Source organism: Littorina saxatilis, linkage group LG13 (genome assembly GCF_037325665.1).
Source record: "Littorina saxatilis isolate snail1 linkage group LG13, US_GU_Lsax_2.0, whole genome shotgun sequence".
Taxonomy (NCBI): Eukaryota; Metazoa; Mollusca; class Gastropoda; order Littorinimorpha; family Littorinidae; genus Littorina; species Littorina saxatilis.
The window spans coordinates 12216379-12238747 of record NC_090257.1 but is presented as its reverse complement, the minus strand read 5'-3'; the positions used below and the strand labels follow the sequence as shown (position 1 = coordinate 12238747).

Sequence of the window (22369 nt, the reverse complement as noted above, 5' to 3'; positions counted from 1 at the left end):
ACTGCAAGGAGAGAAAAGCCATCACCATGAGACTCATCGATGTCAGACGCGGCAAGGAATCCTAGTTTAAATCGGTTTTGCCTCATACTTAATACTTAAAGTTAGTACTCTGATCAAATCTGCACGGGTTACGATATGACCATTTTCTGCGGCTTTGGCTTGGTTTGCTGAAGCCTCTAATTGGGCAAACACGAGATCATAGTTGGGCCAAACTGTAAACACACCTTACTGTGCTCATTTACCCATGCTTCCAGCTGAATTTGTAAAAGTCAAAGAAAATATCAGCACTAACACATTGTAAAACAGATGAAAAGTAATGGAAAACAGTGTTAGGATGCACGAAACAAATATTTTGACCACAGTGTCGGTTTTCGCAGAAATGGCCAAATACTGGTCACATTCATACTTTGAAGAATATTCGATCACACTGAGGAAGGTGCATACCAGTTCTGAGTATCTGTTCTGTGCCTCCTCCGAGTCTTTCTTGGTGTACTTGGTCTTGTAGTTTGCTCTCACCACGTTGATGACAGGGGGCTGCTCCTTTAACACAAACACAGTTTGATATGACTGAACGGAGAGGTTCTGCAAAACAGATGAGAGGACCGGCACGGTTGGCCTAGTGGTAAGGCGTCCGCCCCGTGATCGGGAGGTCGTGGGTTCGAACCCCGGCCGGGTCATACCTAAGACTTTAAAATTGGCAATCTAGTGGCTGCTCCGCCTGGCGTCTGGCATTATGGGGTTAGTGCTGGGACTGGTTGGTCCGGTGTCAGAATAATGTGACTGGGTGAGACATGAAGCCTGTGCTGCGACTTCTGTCTTGTGTGTGGCGCACGTTATATGTCAAAGCAGCACGTACCGCCCTGATATGGTCCTTCGTGGTCGGCTGGGCGTTAAGCAAACAAACAAACAAACAAACAAAAGAGAGATGAGCACAATAGCGACAGAAAAAAGTGACTTCCTGACCGGAACAAAATAGTGCCCGGACGATCTCAAAAGTTCAGCCCAAAATTGTTGTTTTTACCACAGTCACCTGGTTACCATAATCATCTGAAGGAAGAAGAACATCGCACTTCGGGCGGCATTTAAGCAAAATTTCCATGTCATTCCGGATCATTGACTGACCCCGACATGGACCTAAAAATCCAGAACTCTATATTACGACCCCTCTGTATAAAGACCGAATTTCGGTTACATGTTCAAAGTCGTTAGACAGAGGTACCATTGTAGTTGCTAACTTACCCCTGCCAACTGTAGAGATTCGCTCATATCCCTGTCCGGTAGGTCTCCCATGATTCTCAGTATCAACACCCATGCTGCCAGGGAAGCCTGAAACACACATGGAAGCCAGCATGAGCATTGTCTACTTCCTTTCTCTGCCTCACATCAACGCCATTTTACCATCACACGCATCCAAGCAATCTTCTGTCAACAGTCTTAATTCTTCCCCTTTCACGGAAAAATGCAAGAGCTTAAATCTTCTTGTGCCTCAGAAATTATGATCTAAGTATCTAATAACTATATATCTAAGAAGAAAGACTCTTTAAGGGCAAATCATCATCATCATCATCATCATCATCATCATCATCATCATCATCATCATCATCATCACCCCAAATCCACCTCCACCTCCACCATAACCGTCAACTTTATCATCAGGAGAAGCACCACCACCACCTTCACGACCAACACAAGCATCACCCTAAGACCAAAAAGAAAAATATGTCTGTTTCCGGTAACATCGCCGAAAAAAATAGGGTCGGTCGGAAGTTTTTTTTAATTTTAATTTTGTTAATTTTTTTTATTTTTATTTTTTTTTAAAACTTTTTTCTTACGTTTTGTTAACGTCTTTTCAGTTTAGTTTTTTTTAAACGCTTCCTTAGTTTACTTACAATTATTTAGCACATGTTTTTGACCTAGATATATTGAAACTAAATAAAGTATACTTGACTTCATATTAATTTATTTATTTATTTGTTATTTATTTTTTTGTTGTTGCCAAAAGCGAAAAAAAACTTTAGGGTCGGCGCTTAAAAATAGGGTCGGTCGGGTTACCGGAAACAGACATATTTTTCTTTTTGGCCTAATCCCCATGCAAACTCACCAGAAAATCGGCACGATCCTCTTTGGCAAGCAGCGGATGGTTCAGGGCCGCGCAGCAGTATGCGTGAGTCGTTCCCTTCACGCTGAAGCGACTCCTAGCGAAGTGTGCGAAGCTCGACTCCGTCGATATCGACTCCATGTCGTCACTCTCTGACGTACTGGTAACGTCATTTCCGCTTCCGTTCGGGGAGGGTTCTTGCGACGTGTCGGAGACGTCGTCGCTTTGGCAGTCTGTTGGCGACGTCTGTCCGTTCGTGGCAGGTGGGGAATGGCTACTGTTTGTGCCTGGTCCCTGCTCTGTTGTGTAAGATTGCTGGCAGAAAAAAAGATTGTTTGATTGATTGATTGATTGATTGATTTATTTATTGATAAGGAGATCATGATTAATTGCATTATTGCGTGTTTGGCTAGCTTTGTCGTTTGTGTGTGTTATGCTTTTCTTTTTACATTTAGTCAAGTTGTGTTTATATTGCGCGTGTAGAAAGGAGACACGAAGATCGAGGAAAAACACTGAGGCAAAGGGAAACGGACAGACCGTCAGACAGAAAGAAAGATACAGAGGGTAGGCAAGTATGAAAACACCCAGGCATGCAGGCACATAAACGGCCGTACGAACAGATATGCAGATAGATATGTCTGCATGAACACAAACAAATCCAAACAGCAAAGATAAATAACCACAAACCAATTAGCATAATTATATGCATTTCACGTGCGTCACACTCGTTTGTTTATGAGCCGCAAATGGCTCCATGGTATACAAATGAACCCATTTATCATTATTATACATTCAAGTTTTGTAAGCTGTACAACCGCATGCTAAGCTGTCAAGACGTCAGGCGTTAAAGTAAACGCCCACCTCAGACCAATTTTACATGATTATTCAAAGGTTTTATTCTGAAATTAAAAAGTGACTGTACGCTTTCTGCCGCTTCCGAATAACCCCCGCTGAATCAAGATTTTGTTTTTTTTAATACACTCAGAATGCTGTTTTATTACAGTGCAAACATGATTTGTTGTCTTGTCTTGTGTTGTCTTGTTCAGTTTGTTTTGTCTTGTCTTGCCTTGTGTTGTGTTGTGTTGTGTTGTGTTGTATTGTCTTGTTTTGTATTGTTTTGTATTGTATTGTATTGTATTGTATTGTATTGTATTGTATTGTATTGTATTGTATTGAAAGGGGTGATAAAAGGCTTTAGGTCTCTGTAACAGTTATTCCGCGGGCTGAACAACCCGATTGGCAAATGTCATATTTGTATGGTCGCTTGATGAACATGCCTCAGTTGACAGGAAGAATATCAAACATCCCAACAACGCCTATATATGTAGACCTGGAGTGTAAAGCTTGTCTCCGTGACTGAACCTATTATCGACTTAGAGCCGACAATGTTATATGAAGTCTTATATCGCGCGCGTATCTCCAGACTCGGACTCAAGGCGCAGGGATCTATTTATGCCGTGTGAGATGGAATTTTTTACACAATACATCACGCAGTCACATCGACCAGCAGATCGCAGCCATTTCGGCGCATATCCTACTTTTCACGGCCTATTATTCCAAGTCACACGGGTATTTTGGTGGACATTTTTTTTATCTATGCCTATACAATTTTGCCAGAAAGGACCCTTTTGTCAATCGTGGGATCTTTAACGTGCACACCCCAATGCAGTGTGCACGGAAGGGACCTCGGTTTTTCGTCTCATCCGAAAGACTAGCACTTGAACCCACCACCTAGGTTAAGAAAGGGGGGAGAAAATTGCTAACGCCCTGACCCAGGGTCGAACTCGCAACCTCTCGCTTATATCTTTGTTTCAAAGCCCTCTGGGCCCAAAACAATAAAATACTTGACTTGACTTGACTTGACTTGCTTCCGAGCGCAAGTGCGTTACCACTCGGCCACCCAGTCCTTGCTGATAGGCAAGCAGCATGTTTGTTTGGTTATCATTGTGAAAGGGTCACATTCTGTCAGGTGCCAGGATACTGGTTCCGCTTAACTCTCACTTACTACAACACTTCGTATTCATTTAGAGCGCTTATTAAATCCATTTGTTAATCAGATCTATCAAAATAAAGTTCTAAAGTTCTGAAGTTCTCCCTAATCAACTCACCAATCTATCCAACCCGGCCCCTCCTCGGCCAATGGTGGTCCTCAGAAACGCTTCCCTGCCCGTCTCCGTCGGCGCAAGGGCTGGGTGACCTTTGACCCTCTTGGCGCGCTTTTCTTCCTCCACGTGCGAGAGTTCCGACACGGAGTAGGCATCGTCCGCAATGTCCTCGCCGAAGGCTGAGGCCGCGGACTGCGTGGATGTGATGGGGGCGTTGGAGTTCTTCCTGTCCACGCGAGGTTTTGCAGATGGTGCTGCCTGAAAACAGAGAGGAAAGAGATGTTAGCTGAGCAAGCAAGGTTTCATTAAATTAACATTAAATGTTATTAAATCTTTAGATCCATCACGATTGCACTGAACCTGGAAAAAATCAATCAGGTAAGATACAGCTAAGCTTGCATATGAGAGTTATTGCGAGATCTTTTTTCTGTTTTGCTGTGAATTTTGAAACACATTCAGGTGAGAAACCGCTAAGTTTGCATGAGCAGAATTATCGCGAGATCTTCGTTCTGTTTTGTGGCCAAAACTTTAGTTCAGCTTCCAGCCAAAGAAACACGCTTAGCATAATTATCGCGATATCTCTTTGTGCGATTCTAGGGCCAAAAATATAGCTAAGCTTCGCGATAACTGAGACTATTGTTTTAATAAAGAGGGGAGGGACGGGAGAGAGAGGGGGCGGGGGTGAGAGAGGGGGCGGGGGTGAGAGAGAGAGAGAGAGAGAGAGAGAGAGAGAGAGAGAGAGAGAGAGAGAGAGAGAGAGAGAGAGAGAGAGAGAGAGAAATGATCCATTGCGTTTCCTGCTTTTAGAGAAGTCTCGAAAAACAAAGGCCTGGCTAACTTAACAAGGTATTTCATATTGTCGTTTGCAAAGAGAACATACTCTGGAATCCTGAGTTATTAAACTTACGAACTAGTATAAGATTACATATGATGAGCAAAATTGTAATACATGCCCAGCCAGCATGATTCTGCGTGACGCATGCGTTATTTCTGCGTTTTTCATGCGGGGATGCGTACGGCCTCGTGACACCTTCGCTTCGCGCGCGTTACTTTTCGCCAACTTTTACGCAGATTGTCGCATTCGAAACGACTTCACCACGCAGTGTTTAGCACGCATGGATTCAATGAAAAGGTGATTGCAATTTTTGTTTTTCCTAATTTTATACCGTGGGTTTATGCATTTACTTCATGAAATAATTTATTATATTTTATGTTATTAAAAAATATTTACTTTTAAATTTTGGTTATGAATAGTTATTCTTCTTCAAAAACTTCTTTTTTTTTTAGAAAAAAAATTGCATAAAAACTTTCAATCCGTTATTTTTCAGTTTATCTTAAGACAGTTTCGGTTAAAAAAAAATGCATTTAAAAGTTTAATAAAAATATTTTTATTTTATGTAATGGTTTTCCCATTTAATTTTTATTTAATCATTTTGTTATTACTAACATTTATTTGCTTAATTGTTATCCTGATTATTTTTATCTTAAAATAAATATGATTATTTTAATTTGTATTATCATTATAATTGTTTTAGCATGTAATATAATTATTGTAATGGGGATTTGGTATTGTTGTAGGAATCAGCTTTCCACAAAATAATGTCGTGGAAAAATCTAGGCAAAGCATAATAAAAATATTATATGAACAGAAAAGATAACTGAAATCTATATGAACACCCATAACAAAACGATAAAAACATTTAAAAAATTCAGATTAAACAAAAAAATGTAAACTAAAGTAACTTTGAAACTAATTATCTACTCAAAATAAAGGCTGATGTTAATGGTTACATAAAATTTGTTCTCAGCATATTTTCATTTTATTTTATTTTGCTTTGGAAGAAAATCTCTATGAAAGTTCAATTTCAGGGGAGACAGTTACCTTGACTGAAAAGAGCAATTTATTGAAGTTATTTCCCTTGTCTGTCAGACCTACAATCTCCAACTTCCTGTTGGCAAGAAGTCTGTCAAATCCACATTGTATCGGCGTTTTTTTGCTTTTTCTTCATATTGACTTGTATTTTTGACTTGCTTATTGGATGCAAGGTAATCTTATCCTTCTCTCTGAAATGAAGATTGACTTCTTTCAAGAATAGGTAAGTTGATCAACTGAAGGAAAGATTTGGGAATTTGAATTTTTGATAGCTCGCGGCTTCGGCTTCCGAGTTTGATGGCAGAGAGAATTTCTCACACTTTCGATTTTTTTTTCGCCTAGAAGTAGAAGAACACTGTTCTATTCATTCATGTTTGTTTTGTCTGAAAGATGGATGAATGAACTAACTTTTCCAAAAACATTGATTGATGCAGTGGTTTGTTTTTAAGGAGTTGTGGAAGAGTGAAAATACCATCCGAATCCCGATTCGCGGGTCGCTCACGGCACCATAAAAACTGAATTTTCGTTTATCATTTTATGTCTCATTGTCTGTTTCTTGGTGAACTTTGGTTGGTTCCTAATCTGGTCGAGTCATTGCGGCAGCAGTTGTCAGGAGCTTTAGTAGTAATACTAATAGGCTCTTCATAAATCTGTTTTTTTTTATTTGTATCTTTTTATTTTTCCACAGATGTTCAACTTTCAGTTCCGCATACTGACATAGACTCATAGTGGAATATTCTGTGTCTGAGACTCGGAAAAGAGAAAAATTACCCTTGTTCCCGAGGCATGCATAGACTAGAGAGGCAGGCAGAGGCTGTGTCAGCGTGTGCAGTGATAAAGTTGAAAAACAGATTTTTTTGAAATAAAAATAAAAAATACATCACAGAGAAAATTAATATACTATTACTAATTTAGTGAAATTGAGATGCTTATATTTAATAATTAATATTCCAGTTTTGATGTTTGTGTGTTACTGTTACTGTTAGGTTTGGGAATCAATGTGATCCTATTTAACTTCCAAGTATTTATTTTTTCAGAAAGCTTTGACTTGAGTATGACGGTGCTCACTGCTTGTTTGAACTGAAGGTGAAGAAAGCTGAGATGGACAGTGACCTTAACACCGCCACCGATGCCAGTAACGCAGACTGTCGTTCCGTCCCGGCAAGGTGAAGATGAACAGGTATGGCTCGATAGCAATGAGTGTCTCATTCAGAGTCATTGATAGTGACACTGACAGCGTCTTTTTGTTCTGTGACTTTGGCTTATTTTGTGTTTTATTCTTTTAGTTATAACCAGATGTGTCAAACAAATTCAGCTGATCTCTTTTACTGTTTTAGTGAAACAAATGTATTGTTTCCAGCAAAGGGAAAAAAAATCGGGTGGGGGCGGTTGGTCGATTTTATTTTTATATTTAAATTTTTATTTTATTTTAATAGTTTTATTGATGTTTGTTTTTAATTAACACAGGCATCTCATTGATGAGAAAGTGTGAACTGTGTCCGCGGGATGCCAGAGAAGAGTAACTTTTCATCCAAAGTCTGCAAAATTGAATTTAAAATTTAACCTTTTTGATGAATATTTTTGAATGAATACAAAAAGTTCTAGTGTTTGGAGGAAAAGTTAAGGTCAGTTCAACTTTAAACAATGATTTTTACTAATTTTAGTGTGTGTTCTTCTGTCTAAAAAAAAAAAAAAAAAAAATCTGCTTGAAGTAAATACACACAAAAATTTTCATCTCCAACTGCTGAGTCCCTACATCTTTTTACCCCATCAAATGCCACTCTGTATGCCCCTTTAAAAATTGATTGCAATATATATATTCCTCATCTTCTCCTGAATTCAAAAATATAGAGATGTCACGTTTACTTTGAACATTTGCTCAGATTGTTTTTTTAGTGCTGATGGTTTCTTTTCAGGCCGACAGATTGTCTAAAATATGTATTGCTTCATGTAAATGTCTTTTTGTTCTTCTTTTCTTCCATTCAGCGGACACAAGACTACGAGCAGAGCAGAGCGGCAAGATAAACATCAGTTCTTGCTGCTGGAGAAGGTTCTACAGGAGCAGATGGACCTGATGCGACTAATTTAGTAATTGGTCGCCAAAGAATCATGGTGGAGCCAGAGCCTGTGCTACTGTTCGATGGAGTCATCTTTTTACTGTTGAGTGTGGAAGATGTTGAAGGCACATGATGGATCTGTCGAAGGAGTGATCACTGGTAGGTGGCTTTGAATGCTATTGTTGAAGCAGACCAGTCATGCCTGTGCTATTTTCCCCAGATAACTGTAGCAAGATCTTGTGAGAGTGACATGTTATTGTTAGACGCTCTTTAGGCTTTAAATGTTACCTTGAGTGTGTGCTTTTTGGAGGATGCCAGATGTCATCACGGTTCACGGGTGTATCTTAACTGTTCATCAGTTCTCAGTCATGACCAGTTTCCCATTATCCTGGGAATTCATGCAAGGTTTATGCGTATTGGTCACATTTGTGAATTTAACCAACACATTTTGATGATAAAACTATGCTTATGGGTACGCACAATGATGGGCCTCTTTTTCTCATGTGGGGTGCGGAAAATGCATGCACCACTTTGTTTTCTGTGATCATTGCATCTGTGAGAAATAATGCAAATATTGCTCTGTGGCCAGAGCTGCCATCTGCTAGGTTTTCAGGGATGTAACAGAAATTGCTACGCTGTTTCCTCAAGTTCAAAATTGCAAGTGCTACACTCAAGCAAATAATCACAAACATGCAACAGTGCCTTCTTGTGAGTTCTGATTCTCACTTTGTGTAGGCATCGGATTATGGGTCAGAAAAAAATTGTCCACACTGAATAGTATCACGGTTGACGCTCTCTTCTAACTATGTTTGTGCTTTCCAAATGAAGATTTGTGAGATAGTATTGAATGATTGATGCAGGTCACCTGAGGTGTGTGATTACATTTTATGACAATGCTACACTCAATCACCATTTGCTCTTCTGAAAACTTTTTTTTTTAAAGCAAGTGCGATTATTGATTTTTTGTTCCAGGTGACAGTATGATGCTTCCAGATTGAATTGTTTGTATGTGAAGAAGAGCTGTCTGAATATTTGATTTTTGGAATTTGCTTGTTTTGTTTGTTTCAGATCCATGACCATGAGCTCGGTGTGGTTGGTGGACATGAACTAAAGACGACTACTGATGCTGTGATGACGAAGGTGTTCCATAGGCTACACGGTTGCTGACAGGGGGCTCTGGGGGAGGGCAGGGAAAGAGACCATGGTGTACGCTGCGACTAAAAGCCATCGACAGTGAGTTGTTTTTCATAATTTGTAAAATCATCCTGGTCCTTTTAGGAAGAAGATAAAATCCATGTCTACAAAACAACAAGTTATTTCTGTCTCAAATTTTGTTCTTTGGGATCAATTTTAAATTTGCCATGTTTCACATGTGAATGATAGTTGTCAAAGCTTTTACGCTTAACATTAAATTGCTAGAAGTAGAAGCCAAGTTCCTGAGCTCATTTGTCAGTGTCATGGATTTTCGACTACATACGAAATAAGGATGTTAGCAAACGGTATGATGTCGTCACATATGCGTCTGCACGTCACAGTACATGTATTATGAATTTCCGAAGGCCCCCAAAGAAAAAGTCATAGTAAAGGTAACTTTAACCACTTGACTGCCTTATGACGGGTATACCAGTCATGCGCTTGTGCAGCCGCAGCGCCTTAGGACGGGTAAACCCGTCTTCTCCGTTCCGGGATTTTTCAGAAATGCTACGTCACTGCTGACACACAAATAGCAGCCAATGGCTTGGTAGGATACCTCATTCTCATGAATAAACATAAATGGTGACGCGGTTTTGCGTTTGAAGGCTATTTTCGGCCTTGTCGACAGGGTATGGGAGAGAAATCTCGACTCGTCAAAATGGCTAACGGTGACTGTCGACCGGGCCCTAGTAGGGAAAAACAAAGCCGGACTGACGCTACAGGCGGTGCAAATGATTATGGATACTGACAGGGGAAGGGGGAGATCTTCTTTCGGACAATTCGTTGGAAACAGGTAGATGACAGTGATTATAATCCTTTCTTGGAGCGAGCAAAACAGCCACCTGTGTTTGATCCACAGGCACCGGAAGATGCGCCGGGCTGATTTTTCAAAAGTTCATATTTAAACATCATTATAAGCCAAACTAATTATCATTTCCATGATTAGACACTAAAAACAGATTCTTGGTTCAATTTCCTTTAAAAACAACATAGGTTTTACTTACCTACCTACTGCCAGTTTGAAGCTAGATTTTTGTGTGAATTATTACACCCCAAACTCCAATATTCCCTGGCAGTCAGGAATGCACATACCCAAGTTTTGATTGGCAGCGAAAGGGTTAAAACAAATATTAGGGTAGGTATTTTTTTTTACTTCTCTTCTACAAGGATTACAATGTGTTGTAATTTCCTAACTCAAGTATAGTTGGTGTGTTGTAAAAGCGTATGGTGTGTATGCAAGTTTGTGTGTCTGTATGATTTTTAGCAAGTTTACAGGCGTCAGGAAATAAACTTGAGACTTTTCTCAAATCAGTGATAGTTGTTTGATGATCTAAGTTCATGTTATTTTTTGTTTTGTCATGCAGAGGCTGTTCCGTGAAGCTGTACGGGTGCCACAGGTCAAGACCTTGAAGACGGCCGTTCAAGACTGGTTTTTGGAAGCCTGTGATAAAAGAAAGAGACAACAGGCCATGGAAGAGCCTTCATGATTTGGTTTACAGTAATTGAACTTTGTAATCTCTGTAGGCTTATTTACAATGCTAGTTGCAAAAATTTGATGAATGTAAGATTTGACTCGCCTGAGAAATTGCTAGTGAGTAATTGTATTTCACAGTTCAGGTCTGTGTGGCTGATGGGTAATGTACAGAAGAGTCTGGGGTTTTGTTGGACATTATTTAAGCTAAGCTTTAAACTTCACACTCTTCTACAGATGATGTTCAGACATGATGTACCCTTTTAGGTTGTGTCAGAACGACAGAAGACTAAACTGGAAGTGGTCAACCACCATTACTATCAGTGGAGACGCATGGATGCATTTGAACTTTTCTTGTGGGTATCCCATACTAAAAATATAGAATACATGATTCTGGAAAAGCTGTTCAAGGGCACTTACACACTATATTCGATTTTTAATACACGACTCAAACCTTCAGGCTAAATTAAAATGAATAAAATACAAGTATAAAGAGTTCAGAAAAGAAGAAAACAAAAAGTGAACAAATAGAAAGAAAAGGTTTTAACAATTCCTTGTCATTTATGGGAGTCGAACGCAAACAACCTAGGCAGCTTGAAGGAGACAATGCATGATGCGGGTTTTTGTTGTTCTTTATTATTTTTTGGAGTTGAGTTGAGAATTTAGAAGCGAGACTAGAAATATACTTTTTTTTTTTTTGCTGTTAAAACCGTTATGATTGGATTTCTATAGATGTAAGTCTTGGTGCACCTGATAAAAATTTAGCCCTTGAATGCAGGCAGTGTAAGGTAAATGAAGCAAAGTTCTCTCCGAAACAGCAAAAAAAATGCATTTCAATTATATTGATCCTCGCCACCTTATTTTGTTTGCTGAGCAGCTGGCCGCTGGAGACTTGTCTATCATTTTGTGAGTAAGCTGGTGTTTTACATCCATTTTGAGATGGCAAACCTATGTTTTACGCAGTCTGATAAGTTTTTTTTAATTTATGAGTTTTATGTCATGTTTTTTTTTAAATTTATGAGTTTATGTCATGTTGGTGTGCTTATACATATCAGTGGAGAAGGGGCATTGAATAAGTGTTTCTTTTTGATATCATTGTTCTGAATTTTGACTATTAGCTGGCATTTTACCTTTTGTTTCATTATTGTAGTTGTTACTTTTGTGTAGTGAAACTTGATAACTCACTGCTGCCCATGTCTAGGTTGTGTCAATTGTTTTTTCTTCACTGAACGTACCACTGATTATCAATGATGACATCAGGGTTTTGTTCTGTTTTTTCTCTGGCATTTGAATTTGCTTCAAATCATTGTGAACTTTTTTTTTCCATGCAAAGTTACTGGTATATGTGAATATGTTAACACACTTCAAATCAAAACCTGAAATGTCTCCTTTTTAAAAGTAATTTTTTTAATTTCTTTTATTTAAATGGTACACATTCATATGATTGTCTCCCTTTTTTTTCCTTTTTTTTTTCCTTTTTTTTTCCTCTCTCCTTCTCTTATTTTGTTTTTTTCTTTCTTATTCTTCGGTTTGTTCTTCCTTTTATCTTCTTATCCTCTTTCTCTTGCTTGTTCCTTGTCCCAGTATGCTTTCACGCCGCCCCATCTAATTATTTTGTGCTCCATCCACATCTGAATTTTGTTCAGCTGCCTTGTCCGAAATGTGTGTGGGGCACATAAGTATGTTTAATGTCAATGTTCATGTTTCAAGTTCCTTGCTTTGTGAATTGCATACCAATGTTTTATGCAGTCGTGATAGATTCTAAATGTATGTGTTATCCTAGTTTGGTGTACATTGACTGGATTTCGATCCCTGGAGAATGGGCATTAACTAAGTGTTTGTTTGTGATATCATTAGTAATCTGAAGTTCAACTATTAGCTGGCTTGTAGAACTTTTTTTCTCTTTTTGTTGCTGTTCTGTATTCAAACATGTTGATACAACTCACTGCTGCCTATGCCTAGGCTGTGCCAATTATTTATTTATTTGTTTACATCAATGTGATATAGTGACGAGTGTACATCAAAATTCTCTCTTATAAGTTATACTGGATTCTTCACTGCATGTACTACGGCGTATCGATGATGACTATCAGGGTTTTGTTCTATTTATTCTTTGTTCTGCCAATTTGAATTCTGCTTTGAATAGTATTTTGATCATTTTTGTTTCCGTGCTGCTGGTATGTCAAAATGCAGTGAAATTAAAACCTGGAAGTCACAATGGCAATAAGCGAGATTCAAATCTCTCCTTTGTTTTAATCAATTTATTTGACTGCATTTTTGTTTTAGAACTTGTACATAATTATGATCATCTCTGTTATCGAACCTGCACGCTTGACCTTTGTCTTTCTGGATCAATACAATGTTGTGCACTGCCCATTATTTGTTTGTGAGTGCGTAAAGCGGTTGTGTGGTCTGCGTAAAATTGTGTAGGTCAATCGTGACATCTGCGTGGAGAGTGCGTCAAATGCGTGAGAATGCGTACAGCAATTGTGACATCTGCGTGAAAAGTGCGTCAAATGCGTGAGAATGCGTACAGCAATTGTGACATCTGCGTGGAGAGTGCGTCAAATGCGTGAGAATGCGTACAGCAATTGTGACATCTGCGTGAAGAGAGCGTAAAAAGCGCGTAATGCCTGAGAATGCGTCAATAATTCGTGACATCTGCGTGGAGAGTGCGTAAGATGATCAGGACATCTGCGTCAAGAGCTTGTTAAATGCGTAAAGCAATCGTGTCGTCTGCGTGGAGAGCGCGTTAATAGCGTGAGAATGCGTAAAGCAATCGTGACGTCTGCGTGGAGAGTGCGAATTTGTCTTGGTGTCAAATAAGCGTGCGCTGGAGGTGCGTATGGTCTGCGTAATCTGAGGGAAAACGAGTGTGTCACGCATGTATTTCGCTTTGCAAAATCGCGCGCGTTACGCATGCGTCCAGTGCAGTTGTTACGCAGAGTTTGGCGACTGCGACACGCATTCGCTGCGCAAAATTTTGCTGGCTGGGTGGTATTTGGCTCAACAGCAGCTGGTCAGGTTCTTTCAAGATCCCAATCTGAATCGCCGTGATTTGGAGTGAAGTATGACCCAAACACATATGAGAATTTGAAAATGGTTTTCTTTCTGCTCAAAAATGGACGTATTTGATTTGAGCAATGTTTAAATATGACGTCACAGGTCCAATACCACGCCTACCCTAAAAAATGGCGTTCTTCTTTGAGCGTATAGTTCACTTTGAACCGTCATGAGATAGTTCACACTTGTTATATCAATGACCTTCTCTGGAGTCTTGCAAAATATTTCGAATACGGACAAACAAACAAACCAACAATACATTTAAAACGTGAAGTAAAATTAGACAAAATAAAACAAATCTGCAAGGACCCTGAAATAAACATTGCACTGGCGACTTCACGTAACGGACTAGTATTATTTTGTTTATATTCACAGGTTACACAAATTCCAACAACATACCTTAAATAAGTTGATTTTGTATTTGACATTGTAGCTGTATCGCGTTGCATTGTAGCTATAACGCAAGCGACTTAAAACACAGTATGTCTTTTGGTCTTTAAGTATCTCCATCCCAGTCGTATGTCCAACGCACACTGCTTTTCAGCAAAACTGTACCGATAATGTTATAAATACCACTCGTGAACGTGGAATATAAAAGCATGTATCTGCAAAACCCTTGACCATTTTCAAAAAAGGTCAACTCGCGACTATAGCGTATTTGTCGTGCGACCTCGACCGGTCACATAATGTGCCTCATCAAAAAAACATTATTCGAAAAGATCTTCGGTTGAGCGCACAAACATAGCAGGATAGGTATCAAACAAGACAGATATAAATATTGAAAAGGAATAAATGCTTACGTACGTACTTCAAAGGTCACATCGCTACATAAACTGCTGTGACGACCAAACAGTAAACAGTAAACAGAAAAAGTAAGCAGTGAACAGACACAGTCCGTAGTAATTATAATTTTGGGACAACACCTTGACATGAAGTTGTTTTTGAATAAACTATATATATATAAAATAAAAATATTAAAAAAACAAGAAAGGTAGGTCGTTGAAACGTTTGTTATTGTTTGAATGTTGGCAGTCTCTTTGTTTTTGGATTTAGTAATTTATTTTATATAAAAAAGTGAATGAACGAAGATAAACGAGTCCCTATCACATTTCTAATGATGGCAAAGATCCATGGATGAGGAAAATTAGCAAGAGTGATATAAGTATGTGCATTTAAGGTTTCTCTTGGAATAACCAAACGAAAAAGCAAAAATTGAAAACAGCTAAATAACAAAATTAAGAAAAAAATCAACAACAAAAATCGAAGAAACTATGAAACGTGCAACTTTGTGATTTGTTTTCATGACTTAAATTTCACACGTACGTAATTCTTGGTTCACATTTCCGTCAGAATAGAGTACTTCATTTATTTTTTAGCATTAACATTTTCACAACATGCACAAAAGAAAAGAAAAAAAGAAATAAAAAGTATTTCCATGATGCAATTTAAAAAAAAATACAAGCAAACTACCTTCAGCAGCTTGACAGTTTCTATTCCGTTGTAGCTGCATTTCATGCGAATCCACACACACAGCCATGGGTCCTTGGACCAAAACCCCGACATTTTCAGATAGCTCATGTACTAATAACCGAAGTACATGTACATACAACACTAAGCTAGTTCGGCCATACCAGTAGATCTAGTATATGTACTATCCGGGAGTAAGAAAAACGACGTATGTGAGGATACAACACAGATGTACAGTTAGTTTCATATGCAATTAGGTCAGGTCGACGTATGTTCACCTTTCAGCAAGTCTGGATATTACCCGGGGGAAATAAAAAGACATTTTTGAGGATTTAACACCGAATAAGCAAATGTATGCAATGAGGTTATGTTTGTTCACCTTTCGTGTGTAAGTAGGTCGGCTTTGTCAGCCTTGAGAAGAAGCAACAAGTCGCGTAAGGCGAAATTACTACATTTAGTCAAGCTGTGGAACTCACAGAATGAAATTGAACGTAGTCCGCCGCTAGTGCAAAAGGCAGTGAACGTGACGAGCCTGTTTGGCGTGGTAGCGGTTGCGCTGTGCTTCATAGCACGCTTTACTGTACCTCTCTTCGTTTTAACTTTCTGAGCGTGTTTTTAATCCAAACATATCATATCTATATGTTTTTGCAATCAGGAACCGACAAGGAATAAGATGAAATAGTTTTTCCAACGATTTCGGAAATTTAATTTTAATCATAATTGTTATATTTTTAATTTTCAGAGCTTGTTTTTAATCCGAATATAACATATTTATATGTTTTTGGAATCAGAAAATGATGAAGAATACGATAAACGTAATTTTGGATCGTTCTATAAAAAAAAATTTTTTTTACAATTCTCAGATTTTTAATGCAGTGCTGCATGTTTTTTTCCTCTCTCTAGAACGCTATGAAGACGCGCCTTTGTTGTTTACGCGTTTCACCTGTTGTTGATCGATGGTTGTCACGCAGCACTGCAATATATACGTCATCAGCGGAGTGATAAACGACGAGTAATGAATTATTCATTTCACATTACATACATGTAGCTGTCATTTTTATGCCAAAAAGCCTTCCCAGTGACGGGAAAATGCAAGGCTTCTAAGGTTCAAGCACCTCAGACAATACACGGGTTCAGGAAAAGGTCAGAATTTCAAAATAGAAACAAGGAGTTGCGCTTCCACAAAGAAAAATAACCAAAAAAGCAAACAAACAAAGCGCGCACACACACACACACACACACAAATACACCCCCCACAAACACACACACACACACACACACACACAAATACACCCCCCACAAACACACACACACATAAAACACGTGTGAGCGTGCGAGTGAGGACATGCGTGCGAGCAAGTGTGAGAATGTGTGCGTTCGTGTGTGAGTGCCTTTGGATGTGGTTGGGTAGGCGGGAGTGTCTGTTTGTCTGCCTTTATATGTGTCTGTGCGCCTATTTGCATAATATGTTTGTGTGTTTCAGCGTGCGATTGTCCGTGTCCGCATGTGTCTGTCTGACAATCAGTCTTTCTATAACTGTGACTGTAATAGCAAGCACGCGTTAGAGTGTGTTAGTGTGTGTGTTAGTGTGTGTTAGTGTCTTAGTGTGTGTGTTAGTGTGTGTGTGTGTGTATGTGTGTGTGTGTTAGTGTGTTGTGTGTGTGTGTGTGTGTGTTGTGTGTGTGTGTGTGTCACGGGTGGTAACGCACTTGCGCTCGGAAGCGAGAGGTTGCGAGTTCGACCCTGGGTCAGGGCGTTAGCAATTTTCTCCCCCCTTTCCTAACCTTGGTGGTGGGTTTAAGTGCTAGTCTTTCGGATGAGACGAAAAATCGAGGTCCCTTCGTGTACACTACATTGGGGTGTGCACGTTAAAGATCCCACGATTGACAAAAGGGTCTTTCCTGGCAAAATTGTATATCAATATGATCAATATGAGGCTTATATCGCGCGTATTCCGTGGGTACAGTTCTAAGCGCAGGGATTTTTATTTTTTAATTTTTTTTATGCAATTTATATCGCGCACATATTCAAGGCGCAGGGATTTATTTATGCCGTGTGAGATGGAATTTTTTTTACACAATACATCACGCATTCACATCGGCCAGCAGATCGCAGCCATTTCGGCTCATATCCTACTTTTCACTATTATTCCAAGTCACACGGGTATTTTGGTGGACATTTTTATCTATGCCTATACAATTTTGCCAGGAAAGACCCTTTTGTCAATCGTGGGATCTTTAACGTGCACACCCCAATGTAGTGTACACGGAAGGGACCTCGGTTTTTCGTCTCATCCGAAAGACTAGCACTTGAACCCACCACCTAGGTTAGGAAAGGGGGCAGAAAATTGCTAACGCCCTGACCCAGGGTCGAACTCGCAACCTCTCGCTTCCGAGCGCAAGTGCGTTACCACTCGGCCACCCAGTCCACTATAGGTATAGATAAAAATGTTCACCAAAATACCCATGTGACTTAGAATAATGGGCTGTGAAAAGTAGGATATGCGCCGAAATGGCTGCGATCTGCTGGTCGATGTGAATGCGTGATGTATTGTGTAAAAACAAATCCATCTCACACGGCATCTATATCTATATACGGCTTGTGTGTGTGTGTGTGTCTGTCTGTCTGTCTGTTCGCCATGCACGGCCAAAGTTCTCGATGGATCTGCTTCAAATTTGGTGGGCATATTCAGGTAGACCCCGGACACAATCTGGTCGATGAACATTTTCAACACGTGCTCTCAGCGCGCAGTGCTGAACCGATTTTGCTTTTTCTGTACATCCATTCCCAGTAACTCTTCCTTATCTTCTCCAGTGTTTTGCGCGTTTATCTCCCTTCCTTCGTGTGGCGTCAATTCGGCTCTACTTCTTCCCGGCGAAGCCGGGTACCCGGCGAAGCGGGTATTCATCTAGTTGAATATGTGCGCGATATAAATTGCATAATTTTTTTTTAAATCCCTGCGCTTAGAACTGTACCCACGGAATACGCGCGATATAAGCCTCATATTGATTGATTGATTGATTAATTGTCATAGTGTGTTGTGTGTGCTTGCGTGCTTGAGTGCGTGTATACATGCATGCGTGTGTGTGTGTGTGTGCGTGCGTGCGCTAGTGCGAGCATGCGTGCGTGCGTATATGCTTGCGTGCTTGTGTGCTTGTGTGTGCGTTCGTGTCTGTGTGTCTGTGCATAACCACACACGAGCGCGAAAGTTAGCGTGTGACTGTTTTACGGTTTTACTGTGCATAATGTTTGCATGCATGCGCACCCCCACAACCACCACGACAACCACCACCACAGAAGCAATAACGACCACAATTACCGGAAAAGTGGTGTACAGGTCCTTCCACGCCAGCATCCACCCCACCCGCCTGACCACAATTCTACCCCGGGTTTTGCACTCGTCGGGTAGCCTTAGAGATGAAGGGGACAGGTTGAATCCGCCAAACCCAATACTCATGTCGCGTGGCGAAAGCCGGGTACGTTCATAATATGAACAGTTTGTCGAAGGAGGTACTTTGACACTGAATTTAATAAAGAAGTGTTGTTCGTGTAAAAATGAGTATTTGCTAATATGGAAAACAGATTTCACGTTTTCTTGGGCACACACAAGCAGTTCTGTCCTCGAGAATTGGTCAGATGAAGAAAAAAAACTCACACAAAACTTTCACACAAAAAGCCAAAATTGAAGATCTAATCTTCTCTCACAAACGTTCTAGCTTGTAAAGGTTTTCACGTTGTTGTTTTTTGCGCACACGAAAATGTTGTCCTTCGTCAATTCGACACGGAAAAGAAAACTCTTTTCGATCATAAAAGAGAGGGTGATTCTCTCTGACACACGTCTTCTCTTGTCAAAAACTGAAACAAGGTATAAACACCAGTTAAGATAACTATTTATCAACTTTTGTCAATTTATCTAAGACACTTTTTTTCACATGCAAAGCGACAGAGTGAAAGCCATGATCTCTTACGAACTTTTTTCTCACTTGCACTTGAGAGCTTCCTTACACATAGCGTCGTTGTTCTTCAAATCCTAAAATCTCTAAACCGTCACAATCCGATAAATAAAAATACACGCACGCCTAGCGAATGAGAGAAGCTGTATCAAACCGTAAACCAATTCTCAAAACCGATCAATCACATCTGAAGAGGTTCAATGCTCGTTTTCTGGATTTTCTCAGACAAGTGAACATTCCGCAATTAACGTGGTGAAACAAGTCCGCAGGAGACTATTTTTTTCCAAAGTGTGTTCGCTTCTCGATGGAAATTCAGAGGACTTTTACGAATAACAAAAGAACACTGAAATCTAAACAAGTGTATCGTCGTGTCACTCAGGCAATTGATTGTCAATAATTCAGCAGTTTTACGTCCAAGACACAACCGGCTCTGTTCACTTCCGGTCGTGCTCGTTTCTCTCTCTTCTTTTCTCTTTCAAACCTGTTTTTCAAATCTGTAGTACTATCATTTCATTTCACAGCATACAAAATTGCAACACAAAAACACTGTTATTGAAATCCAGTTGATCTCACAGAGGCACAGAGAGACGCTCGCTGTACATACGCAGTCACCAGGCAATCACTTTTCAGTGCATTGCAGTAAAAAGACATCCGCGTTGCGTCGCTAAGCGAGGATGACTTTATTTCCCAATAATTCGCGATGGAATGAATACCAGGCTGGCCAAACAACCAACATAATATGGTAGTCCATATTGTTGTCCACCATATCCCGGCATGCAGAAGATGACGAGCCAAACAGCGAATGGTTGAGAAGCTGAAAACAAGTGGAGAAAGCCAGTCGGTGCCTTCCCGAATCATCAATATTGATTTTGGTGTTCATTGGTTGGTCCAGTTGGAGACAAAAAGAGAGACAGGATTGTTGTTTGGGGGTGGAAGAGAAAAGAGAAGAAACGAAGAGGCACAAAGGTGAAAAAAATAGAGAGAAGAATGCAAGAAGACTGAAGAAAGAGGAGGGGGAGAGGGAGGGAGGGGGCGGCCGGTATTAAACAAAAAAATAACGATGAAGGTGAACGATGATGATGATGATGATGATGATGATGCTGATGATGCTGATGCTTATGATGATGTTGATGATGATGTTGATGATGATGCGGAGGAGGAGGAGGAGGAGGAGGGGGAGGAGGGGGAGAAAGAGGAATTGGTTTACTATGATATTTGTCCAAGATATTTGTCCAAAATAATAGTAAGAGAGGGGAATTTTCAAGGAATGGTTTAAGATCAATAAATGATAGACACGCGGATGGAAAACAATACAGAGAAGAATGCGGGAAGAGAGAAAGAGAGAGAGAGAGAGATAGAGAGAGAGAGAGAGATGGGGAGAGAGATAGTGAGATATATATGATTAATTATATAGGGATACTTATTTCTCTCTCTTTCTCTGCTAAGAGATTTTAACAAATCTCGGAAGAAAGTCTCTGCTGACTTTCAATTGTTTCTTTCACAATTTCTGATGTTTTATAATGTGGTCACCGTGAAAGTTGCATCGCCTTTAAAGCGATCCAATTGAATAAAGCAGAAAACTTCTTCTTTACCAAGTCCTGTGTTGAACAGCAGTGAAAAGTTGACCGCTTTTCCTGTTTAACCTTTTCAAAATTAGATCTAACTTGTTCGCGTATCCATTTCTGGATCTGCAGGCTGGTACAGAGTTACCTCCCTTTAGGCTTTTTCAAATTTCCCTTGTTTTAACCTAATTTCTTGGTTAAAACGTGTCTAAATTTCTAAATTCTTTCTTAATAATTATCAATTCTACACTTTGGCCTTAAATCAAAGTGTTTCCCTTCACAGATATCCCCTTGGGGTTGTCAGATGAGGGTAGTCTCCCATGCCAACAGAAGCTACCATTCAGAGAGTGGTTTGCTTCTTAGTTGGATACCATGGGTTGACAACTCTCGCCATCAGTACCACCTGACCACTGATGAGACACAATAGTGTCGAAACACGTGTCTGGTCTAGGTACAAATACAATGGTCCTCCTCAGGACTAGATTACCTTGCGATACGTCCCCCACAAAGGGACTTTGCTCTGTAAATCTCGGTCCCCCTTGAGGAGGGTCTGATGCTCCCAATAGGCTGTCTGTGAAGGGATACTTATTTCTCTCTCTTTCTCTGCTAAGAGATTTTAACAAATCTCGGAAGAAAGTCTCTGCTGACTTTCAATTGTTTCTTTCACAATTTCTGATGTTTTATATATATATATGTATAGAGAGAGAGAGATGGGGTGAGAGATAGTGTGTGTGTGTGAGAGAGAGAGAAAGAGACTAAGAGAGAGAGGAGAGATGGGGAGAGAGATAGTGAGAGAGAGAGAGATAATGAGGGAGAGAGATAGTGAGAGAGAGAGAGAGAGAAAGAGACTAAGAGAGAGATAGAGAGATGGGGAGAGATAGTGAGAGAGAGAGAGATAGTGTGAGAGAGAGAGACAGAGAGAGAGAGATGGGGAGAGAGATAGTGAGAGAGAGAGAGAGAGACATATCTGGAATGCGCCACCAAATAAAACGACAAACAAAGACAAAACAAAACAAACGGCAAGAGCTGTGATGGTGTGACCTTGACGTAGAAGATGGCCGAGATGAGGAAGATGCAAAGGGGGGGGGGGGGGGAGTGTGAGGAGGAGGGGGGGGGGGGGGTTATGATTAAGTATCAGGAATGTCTGGGGGGGGAAATAGCTGAAGACTTGCACCCACAGCTGTATAACTATGGCAGGACAAAAGAAAGAAGAGAACCCTAAGCAACCCAACAGTGACACAGCCACAGAGTGTTTCCAGTTACACAGCAAAAGTCAATGGTTGCACCACACTCCTCACGCACTGGTCAAACTTTGGATTGACCGCTGGAAAACACGGTCCATTTCAGAAAGTGGACACCGTCTTGTCAAAGGACAGGTGGACCTTACAAAGAGGACGAGAAGACGGGAAGAAAGGGGGGGGGGAGGGGGGAGGAGGAGGCGGCGTATGAGAGACAGAGAGAGAGAGAGAGCGAGAGATAGAGATAGAGAGAGATAGAGAGAGAGATAGAGAGAGAGAAAGATAGAG

General features: G+C 40.2%; 1 protein-coding gene and 1 long non-coding RNA gene across 2 annotated transcripts in view; one reads left to right on the top strand and one right to left on the bottom strand.

Annotated features, from left to right (window-relative positions):
* The window catches only part of LOC138983612 (myosin-VIIa-like), a 50463-nt gene extending 46005 nt beyond the window's left edge, over positions 1-4458 (bottom strand). The window contains exons 1-5 of the mRNA XM_070356886.1: positions 4207-4458; positions 2102-2413; positions 1240-1326; positions 445-540; position 1 (exon numbers count right to left, since the gene is read on the bottom strand). The exon at position 1 is cut by the window's left edge and continues 118 nt beyond it. Coding sequence (XP_070212987.1) covers position 1; positions 445-540; positions 1240-1326; positions 2102-2239 — 322 coding nt within the window. The 5' untranslated portion in view covers positions 2240-2413; positions 4207-4458. The remainder of the gene's footprint in view (positions 2-444; positions 541-1239; positions 1327-2101; positions 2414-4206) is intronic.
* A 3272-nt stretch (positions 4459-7730) lies between these two features.
* On the top strand, positions 7731-11091 carry LOC138983614 (uncharacterized). The gene is made up of 3 exons (XR_011461210.1): positions 7731-8292; positions 9202-9366; positions 10692-11091. It is a non-coding gene; the product is annotated as an uncharacterized lncRNA (long non-coding RNA).
* Positions 11092-22369: the final 11278 nt, after the last annotated feature.